Raw genomic sequence first — 25,331 nt, 5'->3', positions numbered from 1 at the left:
CACAAAAGAATTTGGAGGACTAGAGAATGTGGCTTTAAATATTGAGGTTCTTTTTCTCCACATTAACAGAAACAAACTTTTTACTTATACGTACACCAAGCTTAATTTTCTCACAAATTGGGAGTTTAAGGCAAACATATCTGAGGCACAATGCGTCTTCAGACTCTATGGAATTAGGACTCTTTATGTGGGTATATAACTATACTATAACTTTATATTTTCATTTATTTTTAGGGTTTGTAGAAACAGGAGCTATCATTGGTCCTTTGATTGGACTTTTGTTAGCATCATTCTATGCAAATGTTTATGTTGACACTGGATCTGTGAACACAGGTAATTCAATAAAATTTATTTATAGTGTCTAGAATACACAAATCACCTCCAGTTATGTTTCCACAGGTCATTCTTACTTTAGTGGGTTCATGTGTGCCAACTGGAGTAAAGGAGTTTAAATAATTTTTCAAATATTTCAAACCAGGGGGCAGGAAAACAAATTAAAATGTTGACCTTCTGGCTCAAAATCCAGTGCTCTTTCTATTGTGCCACAACCATGTTTCCTTTTCTCAAGAGATATAAAGACAACATAGGTCTGAATTTCTTTTAATCAAATTATTATTTATATGTAATTAGAGCTTATAGTTATTTAATAAGTATCTGTTTATAAATTTCCTACAGGAGAGGACAGAGAACCAAAATAATTTATTGCTAGGCCATATTGTAATACCACCTATCATTGGACAAATTTTACGAATGTCTAAGTTGTTTACAAATTCTATACTTGGATAAAACCTGAAAACTGTAATATTAATAATTTTCTATAGTTCATGCGGGAATTATGGTTCATGACAAGCTAATAAAAATGTGTATATTTCTTTACAGATGATCTGACCATAACTCCCACTGATACTCGTTGGGTTGGTGCATGGTGGTTTGGCTTTTTGATTTGTGCAGGAGTGAATGTGCTCACTGCCGTTCCTTTTTTCTTTCTGCCCAAAACGCTTCCAAAGGAAGGACTAAAGAATAATGAAGACATCATTAAAAATGAGAAAGAAGAGAAACAAAGCAAAAAAGTCAAGAAGGAAAAGGATGGAATCACTAAAGGCAAATATAAAAATTCTAAATACCATATAATTTACTTTTTGTTCTTTTTAGAGATGTGTCTATATTTCACTTTAACACTGTATCATGCTAGGGTGCATTAAGATAATTTGTCATTAATAGTCAGTAGTCAATAATGTCTAACAAGTCTGAGTCTTCCTGTGCTACTACTTGGAAATAAGTGATATAATTTGGAAGCCAAATTATCTGTTATCAACATATATACAAAATCTCATGTTAATTCAGGCACTAAATAAATTAATTCTCATTTGCCTTTAAAAAATCCTTTTTTATAGAGAACATAGGTTTAATTAAAAAGAATCCAAATAGAGAACAAAAGGAGGAAAAATATACACTATTGCAAATAGATGTATAGTTCTGAAACAACAATAACAACAAATGTTAGCTTAACTATGAGCTTCCTGCAAGTTAGGGCAGAAAAAGAAAAGAGAGGTCACAGAACTCTCTATACTTGATAGAGAGAAGAAGAAGAATTCTCAAAGAGAAAGTGTTCTCCGAGTAACACACTAAAAAAAAGAAAAACTTATCATATGATGTATAATGCAAGCACTATGGAACCACATAGTTTCCAGCAAGTACAAGTGCATACTTTATAGAACATTTTTTTTTCTTTTTGGATACATCTTCAATAAAAGCTCAAAGAATAATTTACAGAAAGTGTTTCTGTGGGAAACTAAGCTAAAGTAATCTAAGTATTTAATGTTCAAGAACGTTGATTCTCAAACTGGTCCATATATTGGAATTACCTGTGAAATTAAAAAAAAAATACTGATGCCCAGAAATATTGTAGTATTCCCAGGAGGTCCGATTTAATTAGTATGAGGTATGGCCTGGGCCTTGGAACTCTTAAAGGTTGTTCATTTACAAGGTGAAGAGAGATTCAGTCTCATCTGTAAAATGGGTTAATAACAGTACTTATTATTACAGAGTTGTCGTGTGAGAGTAAAAGGAGCGCTGGCACATATTACTATTATTACTGCTACTAGTATTAGTGTTATTACTGTTGATGATGCTACTTCTACCATCACCCATAAATTATAATACCAGTTTGCACAGAATTTTTTATTAACAATTACACATTCACTTAAACTGTTATTAAACATAATACTTCTCAGATCATTTGAAGCCAATTCAGAACTTTTCAAAATTCTCAGAGTGGTCATGATTATACTCACAATTCCTTCTGAAAGGTTGATACGGACTGATAGAAGATTTTAACATAGAATATTGTTTGTGATCTGCAAGATCAGTTTTCACAACTAGGGAACAGCTGAACTTAGTATGCAACATATAGAAAAGAGATTTGAACTACTGAGACTTACCTACTAGAACAGAGATGTCAACAAACCTGGACAACTTAAAAATCTCCAAAGTGCTCTGAGCACTTCTCACCTGCCATGTATTTTATTCATAAATAGGAATTCTACAGCTATAATAGGTTTCTTTGCATTAAGCTATGCACCCTTCTCTCTCTGAATTTATTTATTGATCCTTTGGATTCCAGCCAGTTTATTGGGCAAAAAATACACAGTAAGTAAGGAAATCAAGACAAAGAATGTGAAGATAGGAAAAGTGAAAAGTAATTATAGGTGAGACTTTACCCCCAAAATGGTGGCAGGATGACTTTGGAACATTTCCAAGAAATGGGTCACAAGTTTGGCCCTGAGCTGTGTCAGTCCATACTGACAGTGGAAAGTTTGGGTTATATCATTTACATAATCCTTAGTAAGTACCAAATGAATCAAGATCTCAGAGAGTAGAACCTGGGAGTTTGTATTTTAAAAGATCCCTAGGTGGTTTCATTGTGTGTCCAGCATGAACTACTGGCAGGACCAAACTGTCATTCTGTGGCAGTAGGAAAATACCCAGCACTTGAGAAAATTATATACCATAAATTCCCACATATTTTAAATGGTCAGGAACAATAATAAAATATTTGAGTGTGAACTTGATCAAGTTGATCTCCTTCTAAACTTTAAAAAAACAGAACAAGCATCTTTCATTCTAGGCAATCTATAGAAAAGAGAGGATATTAAGAGAAGGAAAAAAGGAAGAAAAATAAAGAAACTGGTGTGAACACAGACAATATTTGGATTATGTTATAATTTTTCCTTAAGACACAATAGTGACTTAGTGATAGTAAAACAGTTGTGTTCTGCTCCCTGCACAGTCAGCTGCATTACTGACTTGCAGAAGGTACCAAAGTGATATAACTTTAGCTTTCAGGAGGTAACAAAATAAAGCAAAGCAAAACAAAAACAAGTATGTGTACCATAAGCAGAAAAACTTAATTTGAGAGGGGAGGTTGCTGTTTTAGAAAAAGTCATTTTCAAAATGCAAAGTCAAGCTATTGTCATTCTTTCATTTCAGATTTTTTACCATTCATGAAAAGTCTTTTATGCAACCCAATTTATATGCTTTTCATACTAATTAGCATTGTACAGTTCAATGCATTTGTTAATATGTTCACCTTCATGCCTAAATATCTGGAACAGCAATATGGAAAATCATCTTCAGATGCAATCTTTCTAATTGGTATGTTTATTCTTCTCTATATCAGTAGCTCCCCCCCCCTTTTTTTTTTTAACCATGAAAGGGTAAATAGTGTGATGATGATGGGTCTAGCAAACTCCTAAACTGAAGTATGTGGAGATGTTTCTGTCTCTGGCACATTTCCCCCTTCCATTCTCCAGGGAAATCAGCAAGGAAGGGAAGGAAAGAAGCCAGGAAATCCTGGCTTTCTTTTCTGGTCTTTCTCCAGTCAGAATGCAAATTCAAAATATTTTTGGAAATCCTGGGGAATGTACGGATTAGAGATAATTTTCAGAGAAGCAAACCACTGATGCAAAAAGGAAAACAATGTTAATTAATTAGGAGTCTGAGTTTTACTCTTTTAACTCCAGGTTATGAATTCCTTAGTTCCTTGGGCCCTCTGGTGGTTTGAGGCGTCTTTACAGCCCAAGCATTCTGTTTCTCCAGAGACCACATTAACTCCAGTGGCTCTCTTCCACCTTGGCTTTCCCGTGAGAGCTTTTTACTGTTTTGAAAAGTGAATTTCCCAGACTGCCTGCAGCCTCATCACCTAGAGTGCTTGTTAAAAGTTCAGATACCTGGTGCCCACCTCAAACATACTAAATTAGACAATCTGGTGTGGTATTCTGGAATGAATTTTTAACCAGTCTCCCAAGAAAATGTTGATGGGATTCACTTACCCTGGCATTGTAAGGATGCAACCAAGCACTGTCTTTTCCTTTTTCTTGATGTTTCCCCCTTTTTTAGGGAGAGAGACACGAAATGTAAATGTACTTGACAATCACAGGCTCAGCAATCTTCCAAAGTATCTTGATCGAAGTCAAATTCTCACCATCTAGAGTGGGTATAAACAACCGCAAAATCATATTAATCATAAATTAATGGCCAACTTTGACTTGTCACTCCTACCTGAACCATTAGAAGGAAATGTAGAATATGATCCCTGCATATGAGAAATTTACAACCTACTATAATTAATTAAAGGAAGAATAGTGATAACAGTCTTCAAAATACTTTGACATGGTGGGGCATTTAAAAATCTCTCTGTACGTAATTTTATCTCCATTTAGTTAATATATCCTAACAGATGTGAGATTATATTTAGTTAATATAATGTGTTAGGATTCAGTTATGCTGGATGTGAGCCCATTGTGGAAACATATAAAGGCGACTGAGACTTTATAGGTAATTCTTAATTTTACCCATTTATGAAAGCATAAAGTATATGGATCATATATCTAATACAACCTAAGACATGATATATATATACATGATATATTAACTAACTGGAGATAAAATTCAATCAGCTTTATTCACTGTGAGTTGGACCTAAATGGTTTCTTACGTAAGACATATTAGATAAGTGTTATCATATTTGTTCTTTTGCTAAGTCTCTTTGTAAATAACATTTTATTTACATTTATAGGCATTTATAACTTACCTCCAATATGCATTGGATATATAGCTGGTGGTTTAATTATGAAGAAGTTCAAGATTACTGTCAAACAAGCTGCCCACATAGGATGTTGGTTATCTTTAATTGAGTATCTTCTCCATTTTTTGTGTTTTCTCATGATCTGTGATAATTCTTCAGTTGCTGGCATAACCACCACTTATAAAGGGTATGTTGTTTTCTAATGAATATCATACTTTTAGGACAGTTAATAATGTATTTTATTCAATGATTACCCTTGACCAGATCATTAGCTAATTAGAATTCCCAACAATAACCCATGGTCTTTATCTTTCCTCCATCTGTCAATTATAAGCCTAGTCCTCCAGGCTCTAGGCTTATTAAAGAGGTTGGGAACATATCATAGGGTTAGTGAGTTTATGACTGCACATGTGTGTATATGATACTAGTAGATAGTAAAGTGGATATCAAACAAACTGCCAACAGTCTTAGGTTGTATTAAGATATATGATCCATATACTTTATACTTTCATAAGCGGGTAAAGTTAAGAATTACCTATAAAGTCTCAATCACCTTTATATGTTTCCACAATGGGCTCACATCCAGCATAACTGAATCCTAACACATGATATATTAATTCATATGTAAATTCATACATTTCATTTGTCTAATTATGTCTCTATCGTTGAATAGTTTTGGATATGTATTTGAGGGTTATCTGAATTTATGGGAAGGTTATGCATAGTAATGTTTTCTGTTGACTTTTGATAATACATCCTAACAGACGTGAAATGATATTTCATTGCGGCTTTGATTTTTATTTCTCTAATGACTGGTGATATTGAGTATCCTTTCACTTCCTTATTGGCCATCTGTATGTCTTCTATGGAAAATTCTCTGTTTAGTTCCTCTGCCCATTTTAACACTTGGTCTTAATCAAAAGGCTTAAAAATGATCCTCCGCCAATTTTAAAATCAGCTTGTTTGCTTTTTTGGTATTGAGTTTTATTAGTTTTTAGTTTTTGGTATTGAGTTTTATTAGTTTTTAAAATATATTTTGGATGTTAATTGCTTAACACATATATGATTTGCAAATATTTACCCCCATTTCATAAGGTGTCCTTTCATTTTGTTTATGATCTCCCTTACTGTCTGGAAGCTTTTTAGTTGATGTGGTTCCACTTATTTTTGCTATTGTTACTTGTGCTTTTTTGTGTCAATCCAAAAAATCATTGCCAAGATTGATGTTAAAAAGTTCACCCACTATATTTTCTTCTAGGAATTTTATGGCTCCAGGTCTTAAATTTAAGTCTTTAGTCCACTTGAGTTTAATTTTTGTGTATTGGGTAAGATAGTGGTCTAGTTTCACTCTTTTTATGTGGCTGTCCAGCTTCCCAACATCATTTATGAAGAGAGTATCCTTTCCCCACAGTAAATACTTAGCTCTCTTGTTGTAAATTAACCATATATGCATGGTTTATTTCTGGGTTCTCTATTCTGTTCCATAATTTTTGTGACACTTTTTTATGCTAATATCATACTGTTTTGATTACTGTAGCTTTGTAAAACAGTTTGAAATCCAGAAATGTGATACTTCCAGCTTTGTTCTTCTTTCTCAAGATTGTTTTGGCTACTTATTTGTGAGTTCATACAAACTTTAGAATTGTTTTCCTATGTTTATGAAAAATGCCTGTGGTACGCTGGAATCTGTTTAGGGATTGCACTGAATCTGCAGATTGTTTGTGGTAGTGTGGACACTTTAGCAATATTAATTCTTCCAGCCCATGATCTTAGAATATCTTTCTATTTATTTGTGTCTTCCTCAGTTTCTTTCATCAATGTCTAATAGTTTTCAGTGTACATATTCTCACATCCTTGGTTAAATTTATTCCCTAAGTATTTATTCTTTTGATGCAATTATTGGATTGTTTTCTTAATTTCTCTGCCAATGTTTTGTTGAGGCTGAGCTTCACAAGGTGCTAACCATGCTCTACTGTTGGGACAAGGTTGCTAGCCAGGCCCTCTGGAGGAGAGAGGCCTCTAGCTGTATCCCAGAGTTAGGTGGTACTAGAAACTGCGTCCTCTGGTTGGGTAGGATCACTATCCACGTTTTCTCATCAGGTGAGGCTGTAAGCTCTGCTCCATGATTGGGTAGAGTCACTGACTAGGTTCCCTGCCTGAGCAAGGCTTCACGCTGTGTTCACTACTACTTCAGGTAGTGCCGAAGGCTGGCCTATACTACTGGGTGGTGCTGTAGTCTGGGCTCTTCTGAGGTTGCCCAGGGTTACTGTTCAGGCTCCTTGGTTATGTGGGGCCAGAGGTTACATTTAACAGTAGGGCAGGGCTATTAGCTTGGCTCCCAGACTGAGCAGGGCTATAGGATGGACTCTCTGGCTTAGGTTCTCTGGCCAGGCTTTCTGGATGGGTGGGACTGGAGGCTGTGCTCAGTAGTTAGGCAGGTCTGTGAGTTTGCTTCTCTGCACAAACAGGGCAGCTGAACTGTCTCCACAGCCACTATGGCCTGTTGACTAGGTACCCAAATCAAGCAGAAGTGCCAGTTGAGCTCCTTGGCCAAAAGAAGCCACCATTCAGCTCTATAGATGAGCTGTACCACAGGCTGGGATCTCTATTTGGTCAATGCTGCAAGTAAGAATACAGTCTGCCAAGATCTGAGTGCTTGCTTGCTATAATCCCTGTCCCCTTTCTCCTTCTTTATCTAATTCCTCATAAGTGAGGCCTGCAGATTCTCCCAGTGATCCTCATGAGGTGAGACCTGAATGGGCCTCCTGGGAAACATCTCACAATGCCGAGGGAGTTTGATGTCCACCTTGGGTTCTCTCTTCCCACTGGCAAAATTGTAGGCCCACGGAGGCCTTCTCAGTGAGGCGTTATGCTGAGCTGGCTGTGGGACAATTTGTTTAGAGTGCATCTGCTCCTTGTACCATTCCAGTGTGGTCTCTCTAGGTCTTCATGGTCCAGGGGGGTACTTTAGCTTCACCCCCAGGTTCTGGGATTTTCACTATGGTATCTTATCTATGGATAGCTGCTAATTGGTCTTCTTGGGAGGGAGACTGGTCCAGAACAACCTATCTTGACATTTTGATGACCACTGCACATACTTTATACTAGGAGAATGTATTTGTTTACTCAAGTAGTTAGCTTTCTAAAGCTAAATGTACTATCTGCATTACAAATTGAACTTACAGATTCTGATCTTCAAAATTGCGTTCAAGCATAAGTTCTCTTGTTACTACCATATGGATCAACCACAGGGATTCAGTCATCTTCATTTTTGTGTTCAAATAATACCTGAAAAAGCACCTTCTATGTGATAGGCACTCAGTTAATGCCTGTTTTGGCTATTTCTTTATCTGAAGAAAATCACTGAAAAGTGGCTATGTGGTCACCATAACAGATATTTTTTAATGCCAGAGCTTAGTACTGAGTCCACACATGGATAGTGGGAAGATTCCTGTTTCTACTTTGGGGAGGAGAGGAAATAAAATCTTGGATTAAGATGAAAAGAAGAAAAAGAAAATGCTCTGATAGTCTTTCAACATTCATGCATTATTTTAAATCATTTCAGAATGCAACAAGATTTATATGTGGGAAATACCATCCTTGCTGATTGTAACAGGGATTGCAACTGTCCAACTAAAACATGGGACCCTGTGTGTGGAAACAATGGTGTGTCATATATGTCAGCTTGTCTTGCTGGTTGTGAGACATCTGTTGGAGCAGGAATAAATATGGTAACACATTCTATTGGTCTTTTCACAGAACTTTGGTTTTATGCATTGCACTGAAAACTTCCAACATGAACTGAGTCCTCATTTGATAAAAGTAAAATTGAAGTCTTTCTGAATGTTCATTTGATTTACTTTTTTTTTTTAATTTATGTATTTGAGAGAGAATGAGTGAGAGAGAGCATGAGAGAGAAGGTCAGAGGGAGAAGCAGACTCCCCAAGGAGCCGGGAGCCCGATGCGGGACTCGATCCTGGAAGTCCGGGATCATCTTATTTTAACCCCTTAATGTCTGACCACTAATCTTTTTCTTTAATTTTTTTGAATATAGTGGACACTGATCACTGATCTTTAATAAAGCAGTAATGTCATTACTCAGATAATTCATTTTAAAAATATTCTGGACTAAATATTTTTATCATTGAGATGAAGTTGGTGGTTTTTATCTCAATTATCCGGCTAATTGCTTTGCCATTTTTTTCTCCTTTTCTATATTTTTCACATTCTGACAGCTTTTTAAGAAGATGGAATTAGCCTTTTTTTTCTTTGCCTAAATAATGTTACAGTATTTAAAATGTTGGTTGGTGATAAAGTAAAACTTTCAAAAAATTTTCATAAAATTCTTATGAAAACCTGGAAACATACAAGAATTTTTAAAGGATTGATTTTACTCTGTTTTTTGAAATGAACTGTATTTTTTGAAATAAAGCTTTATTCATAAGTATCTAAATATTTCCACTGAGTGTTCTGAAGCAAACTTTATTATACTTCCTGTTGTAACAAAACAGTATATGTTTTTAAAAGACATGACTTCAGAATATATGAGCTATTGCAAATTTACTTCACATATTTAGAAAGCAATGCATTTTTCTAAAACCGCCTTTCCATGTCTTGTTTTATGCTATAATCCTGAGAGGGACCATAATTGAGATGAGAATAAAGGGAATAAATAGTCTCCATCTTGATCCAGTTGGCTATGTAGAAAATATTTGTGATTTGTGTTCAAAATTTTACTTTCTTAAATAGGATAATATATTATTTTCACACAGGTATTCCAAAATTGTAGCTGCATTCAAACGTCAGGAAATTCATCTGCAGTTCTTGGACTGTGTGACAAAGGACATGACTGTTCCATGATGCTTCAGTACTTTTTAATCTTGTCAGCAGTTGGCAGTTTTATTTATTCTTTATCTGCCATACCTGGATATATGGTTCTCCTAAGGTACAAAAATCATTTTCTTTATTTGGATTCTTTTTTGGCCCTTTATTAAGGTAATTTTTTCTCAGAAAGCCACTTGGAGCCCATGTTATCTAAGAATTCAGTGCTTTCATGTATCACTTAATAAGAGTTCTACATCGTTGAAATTTTATAAAATTTTATAGTTCAGGTATATGAATATTCACCTTTTGGAATTTCTCTTCCTAACTTCTCCTTTATTTTTTGCAGTTAAATTATGTGAACCTCTCATTGTTTAACACAAGAAGAGACATTTATATTTTAGTATAAACTATATGAAATGGTCATTTCAATAGGTAAAGAGTAGTTGCCTAGCAGTCATTTCATATGGCTCAAGCTATAGAACATCAAGTGTAAAGCCGTCAGAAGCCTTGGTGTCACCAATTACTATCTAAAGGACATTAAACGGGTCACTTACTCTGCGCTTCATTTTTTTTTAATAAAAAAATAAGCGTAACAATAAATGTTCAACTCTTTTTACAAGTCTGTTGTGAGAGACAAATGATGAAGGGCTTTTTCAAACTAGGAAACTGCAGAGCTCCAATTCAAACTTAGGTGTCGTACACATGTGTTCATGGAATTCCAGCATTCTTCATACCTAGTAAACAATCACAGATATTCCTAGTGAACAAAATTTGCATTTCTTTCTCTTTTCTTCATATTTTATTGGAACTTAGAGGCAGAGTTAAGATAATTACGATTCTCAGTGCATAGCACATTATTCTCATAGACTGGGACAAGTTTTCATTCTTGTTTTACTTTGCTTTTTTCGTTCCATTTTTCACGTCTTACCATAGGCACTCACATAAATATGATAGCTATATGATCTTAATGGATTGTCCTTTGTAAAATGCTAATTTTTTGTTGGTATGTGCTTTTGTATTCACACAGGAGCTGTTGTGCTGTAAATCTTGTTTTGGTTCATAAGGCACAGGCATACATAAATTCACCAAGTACTGCTAGTACTTATGAGTTATTCTCACACCTTTACTGCGAGGGAGTTCCTACACTTACAGCCTCACTAACACTTGGAATTATCTAACTTTTGGACTTTGACCACTCCAACAGGTCTAGAATGGTAGTTCACTGATGTTTTAATGTGTGATTTCCTGATTCAGTGTGTTTAAGCATCCTGTCAATTTTTTTTTTTAGTTCTAGGCTTCTGCTTCAAGATGCTTATTGATTTTCTTTGTCCATTTTCTATTATATTTCCTACACTTTTCTTGGCAATTTTGATGATTCTGCTTAAATTATAAATATTAATATAATATTGTTTACAGGATACATTTATCTCTTAGTCTCTCATCCTTAATTTCTCCACAGTATCTTTTATGAAATTAAATCCTAAATTTTATCATACTGAAATTTATCATACTGAAATTTCTTGCCTTAGGATTTTTATGTTGGGGAGTCATTTTTTTTTTAATATTTTATTTATTTATTTGACAGAGAGAGATCACAAGTAGGCAGAGAGGCAGACAGAGAGAGAGAGAGAGGAGAAAGCAGGCTCCCTGCCAAGCAGAGAGCCCGATGCGGGACTCGATCCCAGGACCCTGAGATCATGACCTGAGCCGAAGGCAGAGGCTTATTAACCCACTGAGCCACCCAGATGCCCCGGGGAGTCATATTTTAAAAGTGTTTTTTCATTCCTAATTTATAAAAATATTAACCTAAGTTTATCCTAATATTTATAGTTTCACCTTTTATATATGGTTCTTTAAACCACTGCAAGTCTATTTTTATGTGTGGTACAAGGGGGACAGATGTTCAGTGTTATTTTTTCTCCATATAATAAAGTAGTTTTCCCAACATCAGTATAAATAAGAGGTCCCTTCTCTATTGATTTGTGGTACCACCTTTATCATATCTCATGTTTTAATATTACATGAGGCTATTTTTCACTTTTATTCTTATTCCACAGTTTTGTCTGCTCTCATACTGGTACCATATTGATTTTATTACTTTGATATTGTGTATGTTAATATCTCATATGGTAACTCTTCCTCACCCACCCACAACTGTCATCTTTACTCTTTCTTTTTTCTTTTCTTCACAAACTGATTTAGCTACTGATGTATGGGTCTTTATACTCACATAGGAATTTTGATGGAGTTTGTGTGGACTCATAGAGTAACTGGAGAAAATTTGGCATCAAATTTTTGTGAAATATCTTCTGTGAATATCTTTCCATTTATTTAAACTTTCTTCTATAAATACCATACACACACATATATCCAAATATATACATATATACAAGATTATATCATTCACAATTATAAACATATACATATCCACATATATCTACACACGGATGTGGATGTTTGTATGAATACATACTGGTATGTATTTATTTGTGATTATAAGTGGCCCTATTTTCTCTTATATTTTCTAGTTGGTTATTATTAATTTAGAGGGATGCTGTTAATTTTTTAAAGTTTAGTTTTTAATTTTTCTTATTATAATAATTTTTTGATTTTGTTAGGCTTTCTATATAGAAAGGTGTACAAATGTGGAGAGTTACATCTCTTCACTTCTAAACCTTACACATCTTAGGCTTTTTAAATTTTCTTATCATCAACTTGAACCTCCAAAATTATGTTAAATGATACTGGTGATTGTAGTGATAGTGGTGATAGTGAGTATTCTAATCTTAATGGAAACCATATAAATTTTTCCATTATGATACTTGCTGTAGATTTTCAGTACATAGTTTCCATCTAGTTTCTAAGTCTTTAATAATGAAATGGGTACAAAACTTTATTAATTGTATTTTTCTGCATCTATGATTCTATAATTTTTCTACTCAGTATTTTTAGTGTAGTAAAATAAAACAGTTTTTTATGTTAAACTGATTGCATGGATGAGAAAAACCATACTTATGGTATATTTTTATATATGATTTGGTTTGTTTAAACAATACTTTATTTAAAATTGTTATATCTATCTTGATAAGTGAAACAGACCTACTATTTTTTTATTCTTGTTCTGCTTTGGAATCATTTGAGACCCCACAAAATGAATTTATAAATTTTCTTTTTTTTAATTTCTGGAACTACTTATATTAAATATCTATCTGTTGAAAGTTACATACATCCACCTGTAAAAATATTTATACTTTGGGCTCATTTGGACAGTGATATTTGATTATTATTTCAATTTTTTCAATGTTAGTGCCTATTCACATTTTCCATTTCTACTTACACCTGTTGTATGCTTGTTAGTGAATAAGTGTTTATAATGTTCTTTTATCATTCTGATATTCTCTGGTATATCTGAAAGGTTTACTCTTTTTTCTTATGTACTTTTTTGTTCCTTCATCATTTTTTTCTTGATCATTGTTGCCAGAGACATATGTTTTATTTTTCTTCTTTTAAAGAATCAGTTCTCATTTGGTTAATCTTTATTTCATGTATTTCTGCTCTTTTTAATTTTTTTTCTTTTAGGCTTGTTCTGTTGTTCTTTATCTAACTATTTGAGTTTAATACTTAGATCATTTGTTCATTTTGACTACTATAGATGAAACTATACATTTCCTCCCAACTATTACTTATTTATGCCTCAATTAATATTTTCTTTGAAGTTTATTTTGAACTATTTTGCAATTTCTGTTATGATTTGCCCCACCAGACCAAAGCTTATTTATTAACATGTTATATAATTTTCATATTGATTAGAACTTTCTATAGATATACGTTTATTATTGTTATTTCATTTTTATGTTCAGAGAACATAATCTGAAAGATTACAGGTTGGGAAGGTGAGATGTCAAGGCTTTCTTTGGGGCCTAGTGCATTTTTTGAGTACTTCACATTTTTCTGAAAAGAATAGGTAACTTCTGCATTTTGTGTATACAGTTCTCAGATTTTTTGAAGTAAAGTACTTTATTATTGAAATTTTGTAAATGTAATTTATCAGTTTTTCAGAGATAGGTGTTCAAATCTCTAAATATTGCTGATATATTTCTTACTATAATTCTGTCAGTTTTTAAAAAATTATGTTCAGTTAGCCAACATGTAGTACATCATTAGTTTTTGATATAGATTTCAACAATCCATTAGTTGCATATAACACCCAGTGCTCATCACAACATGTGCCCTCCTTAATACCCATCACCCTTTTTTTTTTTTTTAATTTAGTATTTGGAGGTTATATTATAGGATTGTATGCTTTTGGTCATTGTACTTCTATTATTAGCATCACTTAATTCTCTTTATCTTTTAGTTATTTCTTTCAAGGAATTATACTTTGTTTCTTATTAAAATTGCAGTTCTAGCTTTCTTTTGGTTCACTGTTCCTGTTACATCTTTTCCTTTCCCTTTATTTTCAGTCTTCAATCTTCCTTTATGCTTCATAGATAATCTGTAGGTATGATTTTATCATCTAAAATTGGTACACTTAACCCATTTATTTTTTTTATAATTATTGTGGCAAAGCTCTTTTTACTATTTTACTTAATACATTCTATTGATTTTACTTTCTTTTTCTTTTTTTGCTTTCCATTGTACAGTGAAACCCCTTATCTGCAAGGGATATATTTTAAGATCTCCAGTGGATGCCTGAAACAGTGGATAGTACCAAACCCTACACAAATTGTGTTTTTCCTATATATACATAATTGTGATAAAATCTAACTTATAAATTAGGTACAGCAAGAAATTAACAATAAAATAACTAATAATGAAATAGAATAATTGTAACAATGAAAGTTAAGTGCATGTGGTCTGTCTCACTATTATAATATCTCATTGTGCTGTATTCACCCTTTTTTTTTTTTTTAGATTTTATTTATTTGACAAAGAGAGAGAGAGCACAAGTGGGGGAAGCAGCAGGCAGAGGGAGAGGGAGAAGCAGGCTCCCAGCTGAGGAAGGAGCCCAATGTAGGGCTCGATCCCAGGATCCTGGGATAATGACCTGTCCTGAAGGCAGATGGTTAACCAACTGAGCCACCCAAGTGCCTCTGTACTCACCCTTTTTCCTCCTGTGATGATATGAGATGATAAAATGCCCTCATGATGAGATGAAAGGAGGTGAATGACATAGGCACTGTGATATAGGGACTGTAGCCTTCAGCTGCTTTTGATCTTCCAGTCCGTGGACCATCTGCTTCTTGACTGCGGGTGACTCAAACCACAGAAAGTGAAACCACAGATAAGAGGGAACTGCTGTGTATATTGGATGTTCTGTTACTACTTTGAAAGCTGTATCTTTGAAATGGTTAAACCTGATTATTGAAATTCTTAACTACATTAATGTTTTACTTATCAACTTCTAAACTTTTTAGTATTAGTATCTACCCCCTAATAAAACAAGTACCTAATCAGGTTCTCTTCATGTCTCTATTTTCTTCCCCCATCTCTTGCCAGAACAATATTGTAGAATTTAACCCCAAGGTTTTTATTAATATACTTATGTTTGTCTCTATTTTTGTGGAATTTCCCTGGATCTCCTACCTTGATGGTAAAGGGGCACAACATCAATGCTATCTGCCAGTTTAAAGAATGATTTCAATTTCTCTCAGCATTTTTGCATGATTTGCATGCTAATTTTCTGATTCTTGAATTCTAGAATTTACCAACACCAATCAGTGAAAGTGATTACAATAACACTACGTTATTATCAACACAAATCAATGATTATAGTGTTCAGTTGAGTTTTGCGCTGTTAAAGGGCTTTTATTTGTGAACTTAAGAGTCTTTAATCTTTCTGATTTTGTATATATGCATGTGTGTTTGTTTCCCCTAACTCGACATGTGCTCATATCATGTGTGGAGTTTGTAGAACTGATTAACCAGATGACCAGACTATTTCATTAACTTATTTTTTTGAACATTTCCAAATTAAAGTAATTTTGTAGTGAAAAAAAATAAAATAAAAATAAAAATAACTCCTTCTCCTCTGCCACGCCACTGCCTTCCTTGTATTCATAGAACAGTTTAAACTGTTCTATGTATTCATAGTTTAAATAATTGTAAATTATTTTATAATTTTTTTAAAAGATTTTATTTATTTATTTGACAGAGAGAGATCACAAGTAGACAGAGAGGCAGGCAGAGAGAAAGGAAGGGAAGCAGGCTTCCTGCTGAGCAGAGAGCCTGATGTGGGACTCGATCCCAGGACCCTGAGATCATGACCTGAGCCGAAGGCAGCAGCTTAACCCACTGAGCCACCCAGGCGCCCTAAATTATTTTATAATTTAAATTATAAATTTATATTTTATAATATAATAAATAATGGTTTAAATAATTTCTTTGTTATTAGTATTTCATGCTTCTGTGAGATCATTAAGGGCTATATTAGAGATAGAGGGGAAGAAAAAAATTTCAATAAAATTTAAATGCCCTATTTTCTGTATTAAATGGAAACCGTGGGACTAAGAGGATCATGCTAGGTCTCCTGGCTTTGTTAACTACCTTCTGAATAAATCACTGATGTTGTCTAAGTAACCTATATGTCAGGAAGATAATGTCTAGGTCAAACTATGAGATTTTTCAAATTTAGTAAAATACTTACATTGAGAAAATGCCAATAAGATGACATTTTTGGTAAAAATGTATTATATGCCTTTGTGAAGAAAGCAGATTTTATTTTCTCAGCTTTGTGTTGATCAGGGAAGGGAAGGGAATGCAGTGGACTTCTCTAAGTGAATTCTTTGGGGAGTTAGCCATGTTGATGCTGGAGTGAGTGGGACACAAAAAGAGCCACTGGGGAATTATAGTCTCCATTTCTACATATAGGAATTTCAGGCAACAGTGCAAAAGTGGTGGAATTTTTGGAGAAAATGGAGAGATCTGTGTGACTCGAAACAGTACCAAATCACATAAAACATGTTTACTTTGGATTTCTTTGTTACATTCCTTTGAAAATTTTTATTTCTGCTTTTTTTCTGCCTTCCATTTACTTATACAAATTCTTGGCTTTTCTGTATTTTGTCAATACAAATGACTTAAATACAGTGAGGGTTGCATAGTTTTGTTTTTAGTCTGAAGGTTTAATAAAGAACTGCCATGTCAATAAGTGGATATTGGCGAGAAATTGATATGAAATATTTTCTTCTTTGATAACTCTGAATGAGTTATCAAGTGAATGAGCAAAAAATGATGGGTAAAATGCCAAGGACCAGAAGTAGAGGTCCTCTGTAAGCTATATACTGGATAATTATTCTTGAATAACCAAGACCTGAGCATGCAAAACAATTTTCTAGTGCCCAGTGTGTTACCAGCATACAAAGAGTTAAAAAAAAAAAAAACTATGACAGTGTTTAAATCTCTACTTCTATTTTATTTGTGTATTTACTTATTTTTTAGGTGCATCAAGCCTGAAGAGAAGTCTCTTGGTGTGGGGTTACATACATTTTGCACAAGAGTATTTGGTAAAAATCATTCTTTTTTCCAGCATCAGACCATTATTAAATACTAAGTAAATGAAATCATTCTCCCAGAGTAATAGTCTAGCAAATATCTCTTCTGCTTGCAGCACTTTGTAATTTATATGAGAATGTGGTACAATAAGACATGGAGAACCCCCCCCTTTTACTTGAAAAAGATCTATCTGAACTTAATTCTATTTTTCATCTATTAGAAGATTTGAAAATCAAATGAACAAAAATGCGTTGTTGAAGTAAAATATACACATGATCGGTTCAAAACACTGCAGAAAAAAATATAAAGAATCATTAATTCAATGTAATAATTTTATGCTGCATTTATATATTATATTACTTATCTTTTATAATTTAGAAACTTTATAATAAAAGTACTTTCTAATTTCTAAAAATAAAACAGAACATTCTATTCATATTTTGTTAAACTTTATTTGTTCTACAAATAGAGAAAATTAAAATGTTTCCAAACAAAATAATGTGCCTTAATTTTTTCCTTGTTGATGGATTTTTCCTTCTCCTCTCTTCAATTGTAGCTGGAATTCCTGCACCTATATATTTTGGAGCTTTAGTGGATTCCACATGTTTACACTGGGGAATTTTGAAATGTGGTGAGTCAGGGGCATGCAGGATATATGATTCTACCAACTTCAGGTAAAGATAATAAATTTTTTGGAGAATTGCTTTCTAGGCACAGGCTGTACATAAAATAGTACCATTCATGTGTAACATTTTCTTTGTCAGATACTAGACTACTTTTGGTTGTGTTTCCAGAATATATATTCTTTTGTTATTATGAGTCTGATTTAAAAAAATACTCAAAATAATATTAATGTGTTTTTTAACAAACACTTCCATTTCGCTCTATTTTCATATTTCTTTTTCATTTGGAGACCTGAACTGTTAAATTTGTATTAATTTTTCTTGACAGGGCAGTTCGAAAATGTTTTCATTTACTAAAAAACAATGTAGCATTCTTTAAAACTCTCTAAGGTCTTACGTTGATTAGTAAAAGGATCTATGTGAAGAACTGTGAAGGGTGCAGACAGCATGAGACTCATGTTTTCATCAGTTTTCTGTTCCCCTGAAGCTCTGCAGGGGTAGAGTGGAGGTGGGCCCAGGCACAAACTGTGCACAGCATGTGTTTGCTTCACAGTTGAGAAACCCCAAGGGCCCCTAATGTAGATTGGCCTAAGCCTGCTGCCAGGATTCCTGTTGATAGCAGCCTTAATTAAATGCTATTTCAGACAAAATAATTATATTTGGTACCAAACTCTGTGAGGTTAATTAGAGTAGCTGATAAAGTACACTCATGAGAAAATTCACCAGATGTTAATATTGCTTAGAAATAGGAGGTGGGCATTGTTGGTAGACAGTTCTCCATGGGTCTCTTTTACATTTCTGCATATCTTGTTAGCAGAGGCTTCTGCTGTGGACTATCTTCTCAAGGATGTTTGAGTAATAAATGACCTTGGAAGATATAAGTGAGGTTTATTTTCTATAGAACAGAGTTTTCTGTCTAAGATGATAAAAATATTAACTCTCTCTAGGGCAAAGGTTGGCAGATTTGCTTGTAGCCCACTTAAAAGAATGGGATTTCCTTAACTTAGGGATCCTTAGCCATGATCCAAACCTACTGTGTGCACAAAATCCACGTAGGTCTCTCACTGTGTGATTCCTTTCGGACTTGAAGGTTAAGGAAAACCAACCTGAATTTGCAGCTTTTGTTGATTGTTGTACTGTGAGTAAAAAAGTCCTGTGTCTCTGACCTGGAAGTCTTGTATCTTGAATCAGCATCCATGCAACTGTGGCAGGCTAACTTGTTAGCTCAAAATCCAGGTAAAATCTAGAAATCTTTTGTAGTTTTTAAGAACAGAAGTACTGATTAAATTTTACCAAAAATGTAAGGATATAAGGATAGCCACTTACATTTATTCTAAGCTACTTAGAAAGGAAGGAAAGGATTAAGGAAAATTCAATGAAACTAAGAAATAGGAAAATAAAAGCATACAAAATAAGTTGAAAAAATAAACCTAAATATATCAGATTTAACAATAAATGTAAAGCAAATGAACTTGCTTCTTAAAAGATAGTGACTTTCACGTGAGTTTCAGTGTTTTCAAAATTCTAGCTATATGTTATTTACAAGACACAACCTAAAAAATATAGTGAGAGGAATGTTCAAGATAAAGGTCAGAAAAATATACCAGGCAGGTATTAAATCAAACTCCTGTGGTTATATTAATGAGTCTGAGACAAAATAGAATTTAAAGTGAAAAGGATTGGGGAACCTGGGTGGTTCTGTTGGTTAAGGATCCAACTCTTGATTTTGGCTCAGGTCTTTATCTCAGGGTCATGAATTCAAGCCCTGAATTGGGTTCCATGCTGGGTGTGGAGCCTAGTTTAAAAAAATGAAAAATTTTTAAAAATTGAAAAAGATTAATAGAGTTAAAGAAGGATATTACACCATAAAAGATGTAACACTTTATCAATAATATATACCAGTAATCAGCCCATATATATCTATCAACTTAATCTCAAACATATAAAACAAAAAGCTCACAAAATTACAGGAAGAAATATAAATCAGAATGGAAAATTTCAACAAACGTTCCCAACAAGTGAAGAGAAAATATAGACAAAAATTATTTAGGATAGAGAAAAGTGTGAACCACCAAACTGTACAAGAGTCATCTAGTAGATATATATCAATTTTTAAAAAGCTCAACCAATGGAATATATATTTTCTCCAGCCTATAATAAACATTTATTACAACTAAGTCTAATGCCACAAAGTTAAAAAAAAAGTGTTGAAACCATGTAACCACTATTTTCTGCCCATAATGCAATGCAATTAGAAATCTATGATAAAATGTTACCAAAATCTCACATATGAAATTACTTATAGGTTAAAGAATAAATAATTTATAAAAAATAATGAAGGAATAAAAACTCTATGTCAGTGAAATCATTGAATAGGAAAACTTCTGGGACAAGGCTAAACCAGTACTCAAAAGTTTATTTAGAAATTTGAATGTATACATGTTTTTTTTTTTTTAAGATTTTATTTATTTATTTGACAGACAGAGACCACAAGTAGGCAGGGAGGCAGGCAGAGAGAGAGAGAGGAAGGAAGCAGGCTCCCTGCTGAGCAGAGAGCCCTATGCGGGGCTCGATCCCAGGACTCTGGGATCATGACCTGAGCCGAAGGCAGAGGCTTTAACCCACTGAGCCACCCAGGAGCCCCGAATGTATACATGTTTTTAAAAAAGACTGGAAATTAGTGAACTCAGAATTTAGAAAAAGGACAATGCAAGTTCGAATAAAGTAAAAAAATCTGATAAATAATTCATTAAGTTATGTATTGATATATTTCCTGTTTCAAATAAGAACAATAGATACAATATATCTTTTTAATTCTAAAGGGATATATCTGGTTTCAAAGATAATGTAAACATCATTCTGGACATTCAGTTTTCCTGAACTAGAAACTGAACAGAAACATAAAGGCTTAAATAGAGCTGAGCACAAAGGTTGAATGCAAAGCCTCTAAACCTAGAAATGGACAGTGGTTTCTGGATGATCGGCTTCAGAGAAAATAAAGTTCTTCAAAAGAGTCAAGAGATTAGATCCAGATTCAATGTTGTAATCCATGAGGTGGTGTTCAACACCCTTGGACAGAGCTGAGTAGTGTCCCTCAAAATTTCACATCTACCCATAGTCTCAGTATGTGATTTTATTTGGAAATAAGTCTTTGAATTAGTGAAATTAAAATGAGGTCATATGGGTTAGAATGGGTCCTAATTCCAATCATCAGGGTCCTTATAAGAAGAGGAAAGGAGGCACAAGGGCACAGATACACATGAAGAATACCGTGGAGACAGAGGTAGACATTTCAGGGTTGCATCTACAAACCAAGGGATGCTAAGGTTTGCTGGCAATTACCAGCAGCTAAGAAGAGTCAAGGAAGGGGTTCTTTCCTGGAGCCTGCAGAGGAAGCCTGGCCCTGCCAACACCTTGACCTCCAATTTCAAGCCTTCAGAATTGTGAAAAAATAACTTTGTTTTAAGCCATCAAGTTTGTGGTGCTTTGTTATGGCAGCCCTAGGAAACTAGTACAAACCTCTTTGTAAAAGAGATTTTGGAAGAATAAATATAGTGAAAGAACACCAGAACAGTCAGCAGCAACAACAAAATACTCAAAATTGTTTAGTTTTGCCAGCTAAAACTTAAAAACACATGAACAAATCTAATGGTAAAAAAAAAAAATGCACATAAATTACCAGATGAAACATGGCTTCATTCCAGATTAAATTTAATATAATTTAATCTGTTTTAAATTATATAATCTGACAAAGACTTTAAAATAAGTATGCTTAACCAGTACAATAGGTTTAAAAATAGTAAATAAATGACATAATGTCCATTAAAAATGAATAACAACTTATAAGAAAAATCAAGCAGAAAGGAGAATGCCAAAAGAACTCTTGGAAATACTAAAGAATAAATGTATAGCATTGAGATAATAAAAGGAATCCTAAGTATGTAACAAATTTCAAGCCAACCTAATTAAAATGAGAATTGGTGAACTGAAAAAAATAATTATCCAGAATGTAAATCAATAACCTAAACTGATTCAACAAAAATGAATGCTTAAATAATATTAAAGATCAACTAACAAAATATACACCTCAAAAAAAAAAGTTCTAGGAAGAGAATGGAGGAAGTGTCAGATATAAGAATTAATGGCTTAGAATTTCCTGGTATTTGAGACATGAATTTTCATATCAAAGATGAATTCTGAATAGAATAGAATAGAATAGAATAATAGAATAGAATAGAATAAATATAAATGGACATACTAGAGTAAAATTACAAACTTTCAAGATAAATAGAAAGAACCTGTTATGAAATAAATAGATGGCTTACAAAGAAATAACAATTAGACCAATAGCAGATAGGTACCAGCAACAATAGAGCTTAATATCTCTGATCCTTATTACTTTGGGTTTGAGTCAAAAACACAAACCACATAGCAAGAAATGAGCAAATGTGACTATAAATTTTTAAATTTCTTTAAAATAGAAGACACTGTAGATAATGAGGAATGTTGGTAGTGAATAAAAACTAATGAAGAAAACTTTTGGACAATATCTACTAAGTTGTGTACTCTACAACCCTGAGACATATTTTAGAGAAACTCTTGTTCACGTACACAAGGAGACATATAAAAGTTTTATTGCAGTATTGTTGATATTAGAAAAAAGTTAAATAATACAAGTGCCCAATAGAGACCTGGATTAATAAATTGTGGCATGTTCACAAATTGAAATGTGGTGCAAAAAAAAAAAAAAGTAGAACTGTAGAACTGTGCATATGAGCATAATTTTAAAATGAGGAGCTAACAGAAATTTTCAAAATAAAATATATAGCATATGCCAATTATTTAAAATGTAAAAATATATAAATTATATATGTTATTAATATACCTTGTAAAACTATAAAAATAAACAAGAAAGAAAATCCATAACATTCAACATAGTCTTACATCAAGGAAGGGCTAGAAGATAATATCATAGGGCCACACATGGGATTTTAATGTATTAATATTTTCTTTTGAATTGGCCTGAAACAAAAATGGTAAAATTTAATCATTTTGAAAACCTGGGTGGTAAGTACAAACATATTAGTTAATTTATTTTGTCTATATTCTTGAAGTGTTTCATAAGAATATTTTAGAAGTAAAAGATGAAATTAAAAGATGGTGAAATTAATAGACTACACACCATAGAGGTCATAAAAAAGTGAAACACTGTTTTTTGAAAAGATTAAAATATAATAATAATAACAGTTATCTGGGAAAGCAAACAGAGAGGAGACACAAATAAACACTATGAAGAATATAAAAGGATAGATACAGCAATTTGGAAACATTAAATAGAGAGTGTTCTAGATGAGTATACCTTACAAAATTTTACTATAAATACATAGAAAACATGAATATTTTCATAGCTATTTAAAAACATGAATCAGTTGAAAATTCCCATTCTCCAAAGGCACCAAGTCCAGATTCTTTTAAGGCAAGTTTTACAAACTTTCAATGAACTAATGATTTCTGCATAAAACAAGTTATTCTAAGAAATGGAAAAAAAGAGAAAATTTTCCAATTCATTTACAAATTAGTACAATCTTGATATTCACATTAGACAAGTTCAGTAGAAGGAAAAAAGTTCAGGCTAATTTTACTTATAACTATGCATGCAAATATTCTAAATAAGAAATGAACAAATGAAATCTAATGTATAAAACACTCACTAATAGAGTTTATATTAGATATTCAAGGATGGTTCAATATGAGAAAAATCTATTAACCTAATAGATTAACACAGTGAAGGGGGTAAGATCTTTGATATTCTGCTAACTATATGCAGAAAAATAATTTGGTGATACTTTACATATTCATAATTAAAACTTTGAGCAAATTCAGAATAGAAGAGGAAGTTCCTTAACTTGATTAAGGTCATCAAAAAACCCCCCCAGAGTAGAAATCACAATTGATGGAGATTTCTTTGGGAGCATTCTTAATTAGATACTGGAATAAAACTGCTATTGCTGTCAGTATTACATTTAAATTAGAGGTTCAATTTAATGTAAAAAGATTTTAAAAACTTAAAAGATTAGAAAAGAAGAAAATAAGTGTGAATTTTCTGGATGAAAAATTAAAAAAAAAACATTTAACAAACAGTAGAATAAGTAAATTCAAAAAAGTTGCTTATATAAAATCGACATGCAAAACAATTAGCTGCTATTGTCCTCATGGGAATGAAATATTAATAACTAAAGATATGCAATACTAGCTTGTACTCACCACACTATGCAAGATTTAATATGTTTTAACATTTTTTTGATAGATACATCTATCTTGGCTTGCCATCAGCTCTAAGAGGAATAAGCTATATTCCAGCCTTTTTAATCCTAATTATTTTGAAGAAACGTCGTCTACCTGGTGAAAATGTCTCTTCAGGAACTGTGCTTATAGAGGCAAAAGTTGCAGGGAAGGAAAATGAGTGCAAAGATATGCACCAAAATTCCAAAGTCTTGAATGATGATGAATTGAAAACTAAACTGTGATGCCCTATTATATCATGTTTCCCAGAGTTGGAGAATTCACTACAACTTAATTGTTTTTAAAATCAATAGGGATACAGAGGGTAACTTTTTCTTATCTTTATGAACCTCAAGTTTTGGTGTCTTTTGTTGTTGTTGATGTTGTTGTTGTTTTTGCTCAAGGTAAAAAAATGTTCAATTGGTATTTCTGAGGCATCCATGACACTTGAGATTTTTCTCAGAGGGACATTTATAATAATTTTCAAAACAGCATATTAGAGCCAGCTTTATTTTTTATGTGAAAATAGCAATTTCTCTTTAAACTCATGTGAAATGAGAGTATATTTCCCATATCGCCTTTTCCAAATGATTCTAAAAATTTCCTATTATAAACATCTATTTAATTCCATTGAACTTCTGATTGATACTGAGGTTATTTAGAGACTGAAATTCTTATCTTGCTTACATGAATATTTATTTTATTCAAATATATCACTTTTGTATGAAAGAAGCCCACACCTTCTAATTCTAGGAATTATTCTTTAACTTTCCCTATTGCTTTCAGACATGATTGTTTTAAAATCAATTACTCATTAATAAGCCATCACTTGCTCACAATTTGTTCCCAGCTTTATTACTCAAGTCCTATATTTGCCCATTTTGTTCACAATACTGAAAAACTAAGTCAGTTCATTAAAAATCATGTAGCAAAGATTGTTGGATTTTTTTTTTTTTAAGCAATTCAAACCTGGTGACTAAACTCTGGAAAAACAAGTGTCTGAGTCAAAGGATGAAAGGATG

At 33.0% G+C, this 25,331-nt stretch overlaps 1 protein-coding gene across 1 annotated transcript in view; it reads left to right on the top strand.

Moving 5' to 3' along the window:
- LOC111142208 (solute carrier organic anion transporter family member 1A2) overlaps positions 1 to 24,713 on the top strand; it is a 43,824-nt gene extending 19,111 nt beyond the window's left edge. The window contains exons 6-14 of the mRNA XM_022495236.1: positions 235 to 333; positions 880 to 1,101; positions 3,490 to 3,654; positions 5,078 to 5,273; positions 8,652 to 8,817; positions 9,859 to 10,031; positions 17,351 to 17,415; positions 17,961 to 18,078; positions 24,335 to 24,713. Coding sequence (XP_022350944.1) covers positions 235 to 333; positions 880 to 1,101; positions 3,490 to 3,654; positions 5,078 to 5,273; positions 8,652 to 8,817; positions 9,859 to 10,031; positions 17,351 to 17,415; positions 17,961 to 18,078; positions 24,335 to 24,554 — 1,424 coding nt within the window. The 3' untranslated portion in view covers positions 24,555 to 24,713. The remainder of the gene's footprint in view (positions 1 to 234; positions 334 to 879; positions 1,102 to 3,489; positions 3,655 to 5,077; positions 5,274 to 8,651; positions 8,818 to 9,858; positions 10,032 to 17,350; positions 17,416 to 17,960; positions 18,079 to 24,334) is intronic.
- The last annotated feature ends 618 nt before the right edge of the window (positions 24,714 to 25,331 follow it).

Source organism: Enhydra lutris, unplaced genomic scaffold (genome assembly GCF_002288905.1).
Source record: "Enhydra lutris kenyoni isolate GAN:26980312 unplaced genomic scaffold, ASM228890v2 scaffoldscaffold7, whole genome shotgun sequence".
Lineage (NCBI taxonomy): Eukaryota > Metazoa > Chordata > Mammalia > Carnivora > Mustelidae > Enhydra > Enhydra lutris.
The sequence above is the reverse complement of the archived record's forward strand: the minus strand, read 5'-3'. Positions and strand labels throughout refer to the sequence as shown.